The 16,017-nt window shown below is 54.6% G+C and overlaps 1 protein-coding gene across 3 annotated transcripts in view; it reads left to right on the forward strand.

Annotated features, from left to right (window-relative positions):
- Positions 1-16,017, forward strand: part of HPSE2 (heparanase 2 (inactive)) — a 126,621-nt gene that overhangs the window by 98,749 nt on the left and 11,855 nt on the right. For all 3 annotated transcript variants that reach the window (XM_064514088.1, XM_026102920.2, XM_026102919.2), the window contains 3 exons: positions 5,909-6,002; positions 8,902-9,008; positions 10,224-10,338. In XM_064514088.1, the coding sequence (XP_064370158.1) occupies positions 5,909-6,002; positions 8,902-9,008; positions 10,224-10,338 (316 nt within the window). The remainder of the gene's footprint in view (positions 1-5,908; positions 6,003-8,901; positions 9,009-10,223; positions 10,339-16,017) is intronic.

A 16,017-nucleotide genomic window follows, 5' to 3' on the forward strand; every position in this document is an offset into this window, starting at 1 on the left:
ACACGTAGCAAATTGTGGATCTTTCCAGAAAAGCATTAGAAAAGCAGCACAAGACCTAGAGGTGACAGGACAGGGACATGAAGCCAGGCCCAGATTAGCCCAGGGGCCTGGAAGCCTGGCACTGCCCATCTTTAAGTGCCACTAAGTTGCTGTGTGCACCTTGGCTTTGGAGCCTGCCCAAGGACAAGGGCATTTCTGGCTGGGAGCTATGCTCAGCCCTATGTAAGCAGATCCTCTGCAGCAGCTTTTTGGATGTACCAATTCCAGCTCTTGCCTTTGTGCCTCGAGTCTTGTGGTACAGACCGAGCTAGGGATGGAGACTGGGACTTGGGCTGCTGCATTTCCTAGCACTGGCACAAATCTCTGCTGAGCCTTGGATGAGCCCTCTCCCTGCTCTGTGCTCCGGCTTGTCCATCTACGAAGTGACACAGTGATACCTCTCTTTGCAAAATGCACTGATCCTGTCATGGGTTTCCTAGTGCATATTCCAATCAGGTTTTTTAGAAGTGGGGTATCCCTTGCTCTGCAAGTGGGAGGAGGAGACCTGGCCTGACAACTTTTTGTAGTATGCTGTTCTCCAGGACACCTGAAGTGGCTGTACATGGCCATTGCTCTGAGATGTGTGTCTCATCTAGACTTTTGCTAGATCCCCCATTCCCTTGGTTGGCTCTTCTTACATATCTACACAGTCTATCTACAGAGATAGTGGCATCAAACTGGGGGACACTCAGTCAGATCTGCATGCAATTGCCCATATCCAGCACCTCCCATATCAAGAGAAACTGCACAGTCTGTGGCTTTGATGGGCATGTTGATCTCTCCTAGGCTTCAGGGCCAGCTCTGCTGCTACATTATGTTCAAAGCCCCCTGGAAGGTCTGTCAGCCCATGTTGAAGCAGGATAGCTTGTCCCTGAGCTAAATGCCCTGTGCTAAAAATAATTCCTTTCTGTCTGATATGACATTCATCGTAGACATGACTGGCCCCAGATAGCACTCCAACTCCTGCTAGCAGGTCACCGCACACTTGTCATTGCTTGAGCATGGCCGTGGCCTCCCGCTGCTTGTGCAGTCAAGCAAGGGAGCCGGTGAGGGAGGGACTCCCCTACCCCTCTGCAGAGCTGCTGCCCAGTGACGCTGGCCTGTGCTGGGCAGAGTTTGGCCATTTGTCTCCTTTGGCACTGAGACCTCGTGGGCATCGGGAGAGGAGGAAGCAGCTGCCCTTTGGGCCCTGCGTGCTGCACTGCTGCTCGGGGAGGTGCTTGTCATCGCGGGAGCTCTCTGCAGCTGCTGCTGGCTTTTTCAGAGGTTGGAGAGTTGTGACTGCTAGAAGCCTTTTTTTATGTCAAGCGCACTGAGTCATTGTAAATATCAGAAAAGCTGCAGCCTTTGCTCCTGGGAATAATCTGCGCCTAACGATCTCTTCTCCTGCTTTAAAGACCTGTCAGTTGTGTGAGTCCTGCATAGACTTCTATATTTCCTGATGGTTGAAGTTTTCAACAGGAAATGCCTGAATTTTGATTACAAAATCTAGAGCTGGAAATAACTTATTAGTTCCTGAATAGCCTGGCGCTAAATCAGTAAAAACCTCGGTGCCTTTTCTTCCTTGCTGGCCTTGTACAGCTGATGCCATTTTCTCTCTCTTTCAAAACTGGGGGGGGTTTTGAAAGTACCCATCGATGTCTAGGAACTTCCTACGCAGACCTGTGAGAGATCCCTGCTGGTCTTACAGAAATCTTGTAATTTTCTTCATGCTCTGCTTAAAGACCCAAAGCTGAGGGGTTCCCCTCTTCACTCCCTGTGGGAGACACACTATCAGCAATGAGATTTCCTGATATTAAAGCACAATGTTTGTTTTTGCCTTTCATCCCTGCCATTCCCTGTTTCTCTGGGTTGTTAATGAAGGTGTCAAATAACAGTGATCATGACATTGTCCCCAGGCACTTTTGTTCTCTGAAGGGTCTTAACTGGCTCAGCATAGTGAGCACCTTCCCACACTGGTTCCTCTTAATCTGTGAGACACAAGCACGGTGAGAAGAGCGGTTAGGTAGAGTTGTCTTCTTTGAGGGCTGTTACAGGTTAAAATAGCGATGTTCCCCTCTGTTTGCAGTGTGGCTGCAAGTCAGAGCACACCTTGCACTTGGAAGAGCCGATGAGGAGGCCTCAGCTTGTGTTTGGTGTCTGAAGGGTTTATTCTGGCCTCTGTGATCATACTGGCTTGCACAGACCAGGTGAACCCTGCAGAAAGCCTGTGGTGTTGGAGGAATGATATGTCGACTGACATATCTCTAACTTCACTTTTCTCGTTTATACAACCTTCTTTTTATGGCCCTTCAGCCAGTTTTCAGCCCAAGTGATGGGGCTTTTAGTCTACACCAGTCCAAAAGATCTTTTCTGTTCAGTTCTTACGTGCTGTACTGAAATCCAAACATCTGCCATCCCCAGAGTCCATTGCTTTGTAATTTTGTCTTAAAAAGTAATCTCTGCAAACCCCATCGCTGCCTGCTGCTTACTGATCTGTTGTCATCTCAGCAGCCAGTGATTCAATATTATATAAGAACTGATGATATTCTGAACACTTCCCAAGTCCTCCTTGGAGATAGTCTCTGCCCTTAGCATCTTACAGCCAACGAGGACACGCTGGACAGTCTCTCTTTCATACTTTCTCTTCTTACAAAATGTTGGAGTGAAACAGAGATCTGATAGGCATGATCCTGTGTTTCCACAGCTGGAACTCTGTACCTCGGAGGGGATTTGCAGAGGAGTTACTTCTGTTCTGGGGCATTTGCAAGCTGAGCCTGTAACTCATTTCTGTTCTGGGCCAGTTAGCCCTGGCATCGCTCACCTTTCACTGTAGCCCTGAGCGGCTCCACGCACATTTACCCTGTTACCTGATTTGTGCACTGGAGCAGTGAGAAGCAAAAGTACTCTTTGAGCATTTGTGAATGTTGCACGTGTGCTGTGTGCTCCCGCTGCGCCTGATTTAGCGTGCAGCATCCTTTGGGGATGCTCCTGCCCTCACGTGCATTCATGCACCCAAGCAAATACGCCATGACAGCCACTACAGCTGCTCTTTTCTCTTCCCCAGGCTTTGGGCTTGCTGCCATGGGCTCTGGGCTTGCTTTCGGTTCACTAACAGCCTTTCTGCCTTTAACAAGGAAATGTTCCTTCTGTCTTTTGTCTGTGTTAGACCTGTCTCTGAGAGCGAGCATGATACAGCAATGGGCTTTCCAGTGCTCACTGGGCCCAGGCAGGATGCACGTTAGAAAGAATTCAGCCCTGTAAATGAGCCATGCCTCTGGAAAGGTGAACCCATCTTTTTTCAGACCCCAGGATACCAAGGGATTTCTGAGGGCCTGTGCTGCTTTTCCCACCTCTGTACATGGTGCCTCTCGCCCCCCTGCAAAACCCCAGAACTGTTTGGAGGGCACAGAGAAGAGGATCTGTTTTCCATACACCCACCCCAGGAACTAGAAATCCTTTCCTGCTCAGAGGCCCAGGGTGCCACAGACCCCACCAGCTCTCCTGGGACTCATGGCAGGCTTTTGGCACCTTGCTGGGGTGTCTGCCCCCTTCCCCCTGCACAGCTGGGGCACCTGGTGTTCCCTGTCCTCCAGACATATATACCTGTCTGCAGCAGCATCTGTTTCCCCCTCAAGCCCATGTAGTGCTGAAAAAGCCTTGCTGGACTCCTCTGTATCAAATTCCATGTTATTAGCAGTGAGGAAGTCTCTTTTCTTGGCTATTTTTCCAGCATCGGTGCCAAAGATGGTAGGGCAGCTTGCAGAAACCCTCTGGTTCTGAGAGCAGCAGAGAGATTTCCCTGCTGCGCCCCAGCACGCTCAAAAGGGCACAAGGGGCCAGTATATATTCTATAGGGATTGTGTTTTGTTGCCTCCTTCCTGAGGCCTCCTGCCTCTGTGCGTACCAGCACCTATGGCTGCACTAAAGAGGGAGAAGGGGCTGTGTAGCTCTGGTTAACTCAGGGTAACCAGCCCAGCCTCCTCTGCTGCTGCCGAACAGGCAGGACGTGGCTCCAGAGAGGGATCGGAGGAAGCAGCCCAGCCTGGCAGCTCTTCCGGAGCTGCTGTCATTCCCGTGTCACCTACAGCAACCCAGCACCAGGATGGCTCCGGCACACTCCAGGGCTTGCTGTGTCGAGCGGCTGATACACGCTGGAGATTTGGAGAGAAGAGGGTCAGAAAGTTTCTGTTGCAAAACTTAACTATTGGCCAGATGGATGTTCCTGGGTTATGTCAGCGCGTGCTTCAGCAGAAGCCTTGATGTCACTGTACGGCTGGAAGGACGCTCTGGGAGATCTGCAAGGGATTCTGGTCTTCCCAGCGTGGCGTCAGAGATGCTGGTCCCAGACACTTCTTCAGGAGGAGCCATTCTGGATTACCTCCAAACATAGGATATTTGGACTCTGGGACAGACAACTTCACCTAATGTCCTCGAGTCAGGAGACAGTATTCAGACATTTCAAAGCCTTCCTCCCACACTTAGAGACAGATGATTCAAATTATGATTGGCAGCACTATAGCTGTGTTTTATATAAGCAAGCATATGGAGAGCAGGAGTCAGCCCTCTGTGTGGGAAACGGTCTGTGGCATTTCCATGGCAGAAATAATTTCTGTGTGAGCAGAGCTTCCCCTGCACTGGCAACGGGCAACGCAGGTATAGGACGTGGGCGCTTCCCGATGCGGGGATTTGGTTGTGGATGTTTTGCAGGGAGCAGGAATGAGGAAGGGGCAAGTTGTCTGGGAGCAGGGCTTCCTCCTCAATGGGCTGCAATGCAGTTATCCCCATGGCCAGGGATGCGGTGCAGCTCTGATGATCTCCAGGAGCAGCCTCAGCCCCCCCCCCCCCCCCCATCCTTTCTCAGGTGCATCCTGCACTGCCTGGTCAAGGACAGATGATTTTCAGTGTCTCAGAGGCTGTGTCGCTGCTGGGGATCCTCCTACTCCTTGGTGTCTGTGGCCTGCCTCCTTTGGCTAATGGGCCCGTCGTTTAAGCCATTAGGTGTGTATCCTCTGTTTTGCCATTCGTAAAAGCAGTCATTCCAGTAGCAATGATACCGGCTCCCAGGAGTGAATGGCTTCTCCACATTTTCGAAACAGGGTGCCCCTAAGGCAGGTGACAAGTACAGCCATCGCAAGCCCAATAAGTCAAGAGCTTCTTGGCAGTGTGTTGCCGGCTGTGCCGGCAGCAGCCAGGCAGCCCCTTCCAGGGTGCACGGTGTGCGTGCCCATAGGAGCGGAGGGCGTCCTGTGCCGGGGTCACTCGGCAGCCCTGGCTGCTGTTGGCTCTCTGTGGGGGGGTAGCTGCTCTTTGGGGGAGCTGGAGGACAGAGCACGGCCCCTGCAAGGGGAGCCTGCTGGCTCCTAGGCTCACACTGCACAGCTGCTGCATTTAGCATCCACTGTCCCCTCTGCCCCGGGGAGCTGCTGTCTGCCTCCAGTAGCCAAGACTTGCCTCATCATTAAGCCCAGGCCCTGCTGTTGCACACATTGTGTCAGAGGGTCCCTTCTGTGGTGTCTGTGTGAGCTGAGGGTACGGGATGGCCAGCAAAGCCTTGGCGGGTGGCGTTTCACCCCTGGCCTTTTGCGTTCTGCTCCTAGCATTGCTTTTCCAGCAACAGTAATGAAGCAAGGGCAAAGCTTCCCAGGGTTTCTGCAGTGTGGGTGCTCAGTGCTTAGGTTTAGTCCATCTGACTCTGCATTGCCCTCACGGACAGAAAGGATCTGCCAGACACAGCCACGGCCAGAGGGCCAGGGCTGGGGAAGGCACGAGGAGACCCATGCAAGGCAGGAGGAGGAGGCGGCCTGGGACAGCAGTGGGACATGAAGACGTGGTTTGGGGCAGAGCTACTCCCAGTTGTCTGATTCTTGCCTTCTTATTTTCATTGCAGTTACTACATTGATGGCCGAGTGGCCAAAGTGACGGACTTCCTGAAAACGCGCCTGTTAGACACGCTCTCTGACCAGATCAGGAAAATCCAGAAAGTGCGTGAGTGCGAAGGGTCTGCGAGGGGTTAGAGGGGTTCACCCAACTCGCCAAGGGGGCTGGCCACCAGGCAGGCTTTGCCGGGGGCTTGGACATGCTTGCAGGGGAGCTGGCACAAGCAGGACCAGGGGATGCAAAGGTGGCATGGACCATGCTGCAGGCATGGGAGCACAGCTGTGATGGGAGAGCTTGGAAGGCAGATCTACTACTGGGAATGGCCAAGCTTCCAGCTTCCTTCCCAAATGCTCTCAAGGACAGGAGTAAAGCCCTGGCAGCACCACTGCTGGCCCCAGGTGTGCAACACCACGGAGGGCTGGCGGGAAGGGGAGCAGCTCTGGTCGCTGGGCTCCAGCTGAGCAGGAGAGGAAGGCAACCACGGGAGGTTTTCAGTGGCCTTCTGCCTGCCCTGCTCTCCACCAGTGCCTAAAATGTTACTTGCAAAGTTGTGACCATTGCAATTCCAGGGTGATTTTTGCTAGCACAAAATCACAATCATTCTGAACAACTGTTTTTTTTTTTCCCCTAATGATTGTGTTTTGACTGTGTTATAAAACCCAGCTGTTGTTCGCTTGCTGTCTCGGAGCCTACAGCACCGCCTGGCTAGCACAGTGCTCGGAAAGCGTTCCCGTCCCTGCTGGTCGGGGAGACGAGGCTGGAGCTTGTAATGACTGCATAGGGGAGCTTCACAGGGTCCTCGTGCTTCAACTGATACGGGGTCAGGGCTGCAGCCCAGCCTGCCCAGTTGTCAGTCCCACAAAAAATAAGGAGCACCTATAAGCAGGGAAATCTTTAGGGACTGGAGGACACATCTGCCTGTCTGCCTTGTCTACGTTTTCATACCACACCAGTCACCACGATGTCTTACTGTTGCAGTTCCTGCAGGGAGAAACTGTAGGATGAGTAAACAACCCAAAGAGGCCCAAGGAAAGGGGATGTGAGGGTCTGCACAGCAAAACCGGGGGAAAGCATCTGCTTGCCGAGTCCTCTAGCGCAAGCTGGGAATCATCCACGCATGCTCCCAGCACTGGAAGGCGTTGCGGGGCGGCCGGCGGGATTGGCGCAGGGGCAAGAGAGAGGCTCTGTCTGGCCTCAGTCCTGCCAGAGGGAGGTAACTGAGCAAAAAGCAGCAGCGCTGGTCACACTGGCGCCACTGAGCTGCCTTCTGGCAAGGGGACAGGACGCGGTCTGCCCGAGGGCAGACGCGGTAGAGGGCTCAAGGCCTTCTTGCCAAGGAGGGACCATAACGTACCCACGGTAGGGCAGCAGGGAAAGTGTTTGCCATGCCAGCCATGGTCTTTGGGGTGGGCATGGCCGGGTGGGAAGTGGCATGAGGACTCCCTGGACTTTGTCCAGTCACCGGCAGGAAGTAGGTGACCTCCGCGAGGGTGTGCGGTTCCATCACACCTGCAGAGCAGGAGCTGGTCCGCGTGGCATGGGAGCCTTGGCAGCGCCACAGGGCCCGGGTAGAAACTGGGGAATGCCAGTGTGGCTGAGCAAAAGCACAGCGCTGGGTGCTAATAGCCTCCAGCTTGGCTTTGAGTATGTGCATCCTGCCGGGGCTGATTAGAGCAGCTGGGCTTGTCCACTTCCCTGTTTTATTGCTTCCTCTCTGACTGAGGAAGGTGGCGGGCTTAGATAATTATAGGCAGGATGCCAACACCTCTGGGGCTTCAGGCAGGGATGTCGACTCTTGCAGGCTGTGAGTGGGAGGCAGCCCAGAGCTGGCGTATTTAACATCTTTGAGGGATCCCAGTCCATCCAGCACATTCCAGCGTCCTGCACTAATGGGGCAGGATCCGTCAGGCTGTGCGGAGCGCTCCCTGGGCCACAGGGCTTGCAGACATCTGCTTGCGGGAGCTCCGAGCCCAGATGGCAGTAGCAGGAGAGACAAAGAGAAGAAGGTGCTTCACATGGCACCGGGGGTTGCTTGCACTGAGAAAGGGCAGCTCCTGCTGTTGTGTCCTCCTGTCACACCTGGCTGCTCACAAAGGCATGTGAGGTCCATGGGAGTCCTTCAGGTGGAGGCTAAGGGGTGAGCCAGTATGCTGGGACATGCGTGTCCCAGCGATGATTGGGACACATCAGATGGCAAGGCAGCCCCTGCCAAGCTGTCATGCTGTCTCTCGGGATTTGCACTGCTCTCTCCTCTTGTTCCTGCTGTGCCTTCTAGTGGCTCTAGGGCACCTCTGCGCTTCTTGAGTCCCTGTTGCTTTTCTGCCTTGGCCACAGCTCCAGAAGATGGAAAGCAGACATGTGCCAGAGGCAGGAGAGATTGAAGAACAGTGCCCTGCCACCAAGACACAGTCAGGGCAAGCTGGTGGCCATGCCAGGGCAGGGGCCCTTGTGTGGTACCAGGGCCAGGCAGGCACTGGCTGCCCTGGAGCTCCTCTGGTGAAGGACAGGCCTTGCAAGCCTGTAGGGCAGCTTCCCAGCACGTAGCACAAAAAAGAGATGACCGTCTTGGCTTTAAATCATGTTTTCGTAAGAGTTTGAGGAGGAAAAAGCTCTTCCATGGAGGGCAGGTGCCAGCCCTTGCCAGGAGGTCCCAGCCCCTGCTGGGTCACCAGCTGGTGCCAAGCAGGGTTTGCAAGGATATAAAAAGTGCCACACGCCCTGCCTCATCAGCCATGCTCGCAGGTAGGAAACCCTCAGCCCTGTGTGTCTGTCAGAGAGGCCTGGGCTTGCGGCACAGTGGTGGTATCTGAATGACCAATAACCCATGCTCCATGGCAGGGCTGGGAGGGACGCCTGGCAGGCGGTCGGATCGCGACTGGGTGGTTGCTCAGGTCACCTGCTGCTACAAGCTCTCCCCGGGCTGAAGTAGCCAGTGGCTGGTGAGTAGCACTCGTTGCAGGTCATAGGAATGAAGCCTGTTCATTGCTCTTGTCTTACGCACAGGTAGTGAACACGTACGCACCTGGGAAGAAGATCTGGCTGGAAGGCGTTGGAGCTACCTCAGCTGGAGGCATGAACAACCTCTCCGATTCCTATGCCGCTGGGTTCCTGTGAGTCACACCGGTGCTTGGGAGCAATAACTGCATGGGCTCTGCAGACAGCATGCTGCAAACTGCACGAAACAGCTGTCTGCACCTGGGAGAGGGTCAGCCGTCTGCCTAGACAGCAGCACTCGCTGCTGGGGTACCACTTTGGTATACCACTAGCAGTCTGGGTCACTGTTGTTTTCTCTGTAGCATGCATATTACCTACCCTCGGCTCTGCATTTCTCTAGATGACATAGTCTCTGGCCAAAGAAGCAGAGTAAGGATATGACTGCTCCCAGTCCCATGGGGCATGTGCATGAAAGTGGAGGTGTGATCAAAGCAGGATCAAAGAAGCTGTTGGCACTGGATCTTGGCCCCTGTGTTCCTGATGAGCCTGCCTCACTCAGGAGGTTCAGCAATGCCCATGCCCTTGTCCTCACTCAAAGTTTTTCTTTCAGGCTGCAGCACAGCTCCTCTGGCGCATTCAGGCCCTCCCTCCCTTGCTGGGCATTTGTGTCTCTGCAGGATGCAGGGCCCAGCAAAGTGCTTGACAGGACTCTGGTCTGGAAACCATTTTCTCTCCTTCTTAGAAACCACAACTATTCCTGATTCCTGAGGCTTGCCTAATGGCGCAGCCCAGTAGCACATAGATCCTGCTGCAAAGCCCCAGTCTGTATCTTCAGAGCTAGCTGTAATCATGGGAGATTGAGAAAGATTATCCACACTTTGTAGCGAGGTGTAGAAACATGCCTGAGGATATCTGGGATGTGGCAGGCTGAGATTGTTGAAGACGTGTGCAGAGAGGGGACATTCAGGCCCCCTTTTTGGTAAAACAGCCAGCCTGGGTGCAGAGCTTGCAGGCTGCGGAGAGCGAGGGTGCGCACAAGGCTTGGGGCGCAGGACGGTGACACTGGGGCTGCATGTGGGAGGGCTCAGGCGTGCGGTGGGGACGTGCTGATGGGGCACGCACAGGGGGCAAGGATGGCTGTAGAGGGAGGTATGTGGCTTGGTGCAGGAGAATCAGAGACAGGGGAAGGGGTGGCCAGCAGCTGCTGAACAACTGGCTCGCAAAGCCATTGGAAAGTTTTGGCTCATTCGCTGTGGAGCACCATCAGATCTGGCATGCCAGCACTGGCCCTGCACACTCACGGTCCGAGCGCCTCTGTGCTTCCGGCAGGCAGGTGCCGGGGGTCTGGCAGTCCCCTGCGGCACCGTGACTCAGGTCTCTCCGGGCTCCAGGTGGCTGAACACGCTGGGCTTGCTGGCCAGCCAGGGCATCGACGTGGTGGTGCGGCACTCCTTCCTCGACCATGGGCACAACCATCTCGTGGACCAGAACTTCAACCCTCTGCCGGTAGGTCTGCCTGGGGGCATGGGTACTCGCACTGGCGATCGTGCGCCCCTTCTCTCTGCTCGTTTTCTGGGGGAAGAAACACAGAAAAATGTGCTGCCTTTGTCCCTGACCCGTTTCACAGACTCTTGGCTTCGCCACAAAAACAATCCTGCGCACAGTTGAGAATCCACTTCTCCTTGTGGCCTTTTTGAACTCGGCTTGAAAATGAATTTTTCCAGATCTGTTTCTTTCAATGTTAATAGGAGACATTAGTTAATGTCAAACACAACATGTTGAAGGCAGATGGGAGAGTATTACCTCTGTAGCTGAAGCTTTGTCTAAGCAAGAGTAGTAGTACCGGGGGCTTGGTAGCACAGGATGGAGGGTGACGCCACCAAAGCGGTGACAGCATGGATGAGGGCCGTGCAGCACAGCCCTTGGAGGGGCCGTATGCAAGGGCAAGGCCAGGAGGCAGCTCCAAGCAGGGGTTTAGAGCCAGGAGGAGGGGGGATGTTGCAGGACCACGCTACCAGGCAGGCAGCAGATCGCTGGTGGCACACTGGCCCGGGGCAAGCAACGCTGGAGCCTCCGTGCCTGCCTGCAGGTTTCTAGAAACCCAAGTGAAAGTCACTCAGAGTTTCACGCTGAACAGCAGTCCTGATCTGTGCACCGCAGCAACCCTCACGCTTCAAAAAGGCCCGGGCAGCTGGGGTTCCCAGCACACGGCGTGCTAATAAAGAAACCGTATGTAGAACTGCTTTAAAAGTAGCAGGTTTCCTTTTCATCTTTTTTCGGTCTAGTAAATTCTCCACCTTGTAAGTGGAGAACTTGGCGGAGCAGAGGGGTGCTCTGCATCTCCCCTGGAAGGAATTTACAGGGGCAGTCCAGGGCAGCGACCCGGCAGATACTGTCAGCCAGTCCAGGAGCGTGTAATGGAGATCTGGGAATCATAAGGGGAGCCGCGTCAGAGAGCTATGCATTTGATAAGGCAACCCTGCCAGTAAAAACCTGGATTTTTACCTTGTGCTGACATCTTGGGGAGTGACTGCAAGGGGTCAGAGCCTCAGGGAGCCGCGTTTCACCTTTGTGTCCTATCTACTCAGCCGGGGAAAACAGCACCCCTGTGACGTGGTGACATGACAGCATCATTGAGCATCAGGGAAAGACATGAGAGGTGTCTCGGACACTGCGTCTGCTTTAACCCTCCCAGCACTGCCTTGTGGGTGGCTTCAGAGAGCAAATCCCTAAGCAGGAGTGCATGGTCCCCTGCCTGTGCTGCTCCAAGCTTCCCTGGACGGCCGAGCACCCATCCCCCGGGGTGCTCTGTAGGCACCCTCCAGTAAACGTAGCCCTGGGCTACTGGGGCCGGGGCCATGGGCCTAGGGGAGTCTGGTGGGCCTTGAACTTCATTTGAAACACATCTGAGCCTGGGGCAAATGCTTGATGGATTTCTTCTGAAGAGCCAGTTGCGCTGGCCAAGCCACATCCCCCCCATCCCCGGGGGCCTGGGGCCTTCCCAGGTTCCTCCTCCATCGGGCTAGCGCAGCCCGGACCCTGCCCGCAGCAGGCGGTGGGTGGCCCCCGGCCGGCTCTCCCAGCAGCACGGGCTGTACCTGCCGCTAAGTCCTCCACAAAGTGCTCGGAGCAGGCATGGAGTTACGAGCAGGACTGAGGCCAGGATAGGAGGTTCAGGAATAAACCTGGACTGTTAAAGACAATCAAGGTCTTTAAATGGATTTTACTGTTGTTTTAAAGATAATTCTTCTAATAAATTAGACACCACCTCCTCTCATAACCGTTTCCTCACTCTCCCACGTGCTTCAGCACTGATTTGTTTTCCATGTTCCAATATCAAGTTCCTGCACAAACTCTAATGTGTGCTTTTAAAACCCATTTCTCTCCCCTCCTGTGGTTTAAAAGAGCCATGGGCAGGTGCAAATTGCTGGAGGGTTTAAAAGCTGCAAACATGAAAAAGCCCAGCAAGACCAGACTGTGACCTGGTTGGAGGTGTAGCGGCCGCTATTTTCCCGTGGGAGCTATCAGCGAGATGAAAGCTGCTGAATGTACCTGCGCGGGGTCGCTGCGCTGTGAAATCCAATCTGCTCATTAGCTGCCATGACAAAGACTTTTCCACATGCAGCCTGGGCGTGAGTCAGCTGGCTGCTGAGAGAGGGGCCGCGGTGCTGCGGGATCAATCACCGCTCCAGCTGGCAGCTTGTCAGGGAGCCGGGAGCTGGGACGGGGCTCCCCGTAGGAGCCTTGCCTCTCCTCCTCCCGTGCCACTGCTGGGCCGCGCTTGTCAGACAAGAGGACAGCGTGTTTCGGGTGCGCAGATGCTGAGCTGAAGCTGGTCCTCCTACAGCACTGTCCGTAGGTGCTGCTCCTGGGCCACTGTGCTTTCCTGCTCCCTCCGTACACAGACCTCCATCCTTTTGCTTCCCATATAAAACCAAGTGATTTGTAGTCGATCACTGTGTTAGCACTATGCCGCTGCCACAGGAGCTCCCCTTTACAGTCCTCAAGTTGGGCCCCTCGGATGCTGCTGCTCTTGCATGTTTTAGTACTGTCTCTGCTACAGCATGTTACAGCAAATGGCACAGGGAAGCTCATAAAACGCGGCGTGCGCTATCTGTGCGGGGGAACGGGAATGCAGATAACAGGGGTCGCTCGGAGGGCACTGCTGTGGGAGTCGCGGCTTCCAAATTGCCGCGTTGCTTCAGCCTCTCCCCCAGGAGTGCAGTGTCGCGGGGTGGGGGAGGTTGCTATGGAAAGGGAGAGGAACAGAAAAATAATTGCATAGCGCTATTTATAGCAGAATGATACGTGCTTTCATGGGCCATGCTGTGAACCAGCGAGAAATATTGGAGAGTGAGGCAGGCAGAGCACAAGGCTCGCTCTCCGGCTGCACTTGGGCTGCTCCGGGGGAGCGGACGGGGAAGGAGACCTGGCCAGCTTGGGGAGGGCTTGTTTTGTGTTTTCTGAGGATGAGCATTGACCTGGAAACAAACTTCTAAACCCTGGCCACTTCGGCAGGATATGCAAGCGAAAGTGGGAGTAACAGCTTGCAGGCAAAGGTGCAGTTAAGCCATGAAAGGCAAGGTTTAAGGGAAGTGCTCGAATTTCTGCCAGGCTTTACGCACTCAGCTATCTCACAAGCTAAGCAGTGTCTTGGGGCTTTGGGGGAGACTTGCAAGGGACACAGCCTCTGTGCCCACATGCAAGCCATTTACTACATGATGGTGGGACCAGCTCTGGATGCCCATCCTGGCTGCCAGAATTGTCTGTCCACCCTTTCCTTAAACACGGTGTCATTAAAGTACCATGCAAGGGATGGGTGCTGCAAAAGGGGCCAGCTGAGACTGTCTCCGAGCCTCCGTGCGGGGCAGCACGCTTTGCTGGTCTCCTTCATAGGGTGCAGATCTGAAGAAATGGGTTTCTCTTGCCAGACTAATGGGGAGCAATACAGGAGAAACTGGGTGATGTGACATTCCCTGGCTTGGGCGTGGACTAAGACTGGGGAGTGTAAGTGCTACTGCCAACCTTAATGCCTTGTCATATGGAAGTAAATTTTTCATGCATTGTTGGAGTGCTTTTTCTCCTTGAGCAGTTAGGGTAGCCAGTTGTGTAATAGTTGGGACTCTACTACATGACTTGTGACTGAGAAGCCCATCAAAAAAAAAAAAAAACCCTCTGCCGCATAAGTCAGCCTGTATGCATCTAAACCCATCTGCATGTGTGTGTGGAAATGGGGAGTGCAGGAAACAAGGGGAGAAGAAGCATTGATATTCACCCTTCAGAGGGCATTTGAAATTCCTGACCGGCTTTTGGTAGGTATAGGCTCATTTCAGACATGCTGTGTCCATAATCCATGCCCTACATAGCTTAGTACCATTCTGAAACAGTCCAGAATGATGCAATGCTTTTATTTTATTGGAGAGCCTCCCAGGTATGTATGAGCTATCTCTTCAGCATGTTTGAGTATGTTAAATGCCTTTTTAAGTGAGCTTCCACCTGGCACTGCCTTCTTTCATATCCATCCTTGATAGTGATTTCTGCTCCCTTAATGCATGGGGACTGTAAGGGTATACCTACATGTGGAAAAACTCAGACTTGTTTCTAGGCAGGGCCTGAGCAACACAAACCCCATGGAAAAGTCGAAGATGCAATCCATACTTACATCTGATAACTGCAGGTCCTCTTGGACCTTCTCCTGCCAGATACAGACTGTAGATGGTGAGACACTTGGTTCCACCTGTATCAAACAGATGCTAAAACTTCCTTTCCACAGCTAGGTTTAACAAGCGGTATATGGAGGTCTGAAAAAGGCCCAGAGGGATCAGAGGCTGAAGTGATGGTAGAGCCTGTTTTCTCAGCTGTGGCAGTGAAAGACAGTGTAATATTGTATGTGAACTGAAGGCATCCTCGAGAAAGCGTAACAGCAATGCACAGGTCTGGGACTGACGGTGCTTTGGTCAGCTGCTTGGAAGCTGCAGGTGTTTTCACCTCCTTTGCTTAGCCCAGCAGGGCTTAGGAACTAGATGGGAAAACTGTGGGTGGTAACAGAGGTGGCAGTACGCTGCACTCGTATCCTGTGTGTTGGCAGTGGTCTGTGCGCTTGCCTGACTGGGCTTTCCACGATATCCCTGGTGTTAGAGAGCTCGGTGCCAACTTGCGGTTGTCCCCAGCGTCCCTTGGGGACTTCACAGGCAAGAGCCACGGTGTGAGCCGTTCCCTTGGGCTGTGCCTGGCAATTCGGTGGTGGCGCCTTCTACCCAACCCATCCCACCACCTTCCCAGAGAGGAACGGTTTGGCCACTGGGCCCATCCAGCTCCTCAAGGGTAATGAGCCAAGGGAAGAGCCAAGGTGCCACATGCGAGGTGCCAGCGCTGAGAGACCTTCCCCCAGGCAGGGGCTGTGCCACCCGGCATTGGGCTGGGCACCCACCGAGCACTCAGTGCCAGGCAAGCGGAGAGGGGATCCCGGCTGTGCCTTGGCCGGCTGCATGTGTGTGTTCCCTGGTGCACTCATTAGCCGAGCCGGCTTGGCTGGAAGCGCTACTAATTGCAGCTGGAGGTAGGAGCCATCTCCCCGGACGGCGCCTCTCACCGCCTCTGCACTGCGTGGGAGAGGAGGCCTTCTCCAGGCAGGGGCTGCTGGGGGCCAGGCGCTCTCCACCATCTCCCCTTTCTGTGCTGCGGTCCGTGCGGCCACGTGAGGAAGTCCGGAGGGCCATCGGCTTGCCTGGACTCTGCTGGTGTCTCCTGCTTCCCGGTGGGCAGCCGCACACCCCGGCTACTCGGCTGGGCAGTGTCCAGCAGGCAGAAGAGGAGACGGAGCATCTGTCTGTGGAAGCGCGAGATGGAGAGCCCTTTCCTGAAAGCGCTCGCAAGCTCTCACCTCCGAGCCCAGCCAGCTGGCTTCAGAGCCGGGGGAGTTCAGCCACGCTGCCTGCTCCGGCCCATCTGCACGCGTAACACTGAGTCACCGCACTGCACAGACACAAGGCGGCCAAACTGCCAGCGTAGGGACCGTGGCTGTTGAATCCCCCCGTCGGGGACCCTTGGCTCCCGGGGCTGCTCTCAGAGCCGGTTGTCGGAGCGGGCTGCAGCGCCGCACACCGCGCAGCGAGCGCGAGGACGTGGGCTCAGCGAGCCTGCGAGTGTCAAAGGGTGGGGAGAGGGAGCCGGTCCAATGGAGCT

Source organism: Dromaius novaehollandiae, chromosome 6 (genome assembly GCF_036370855.1).
Source record: "Dromaius novaehollandiae isolate bDroNov1 chromosome 6, bDroNov1.hap1, whole genome shotgun sequence".
Lineage (NCBI taxonomy): Eukaryota > Metazoa > Chordata > Aves > Casuariiformes > Dromaiidae > Dromaius > Dromaius novaehollandiae.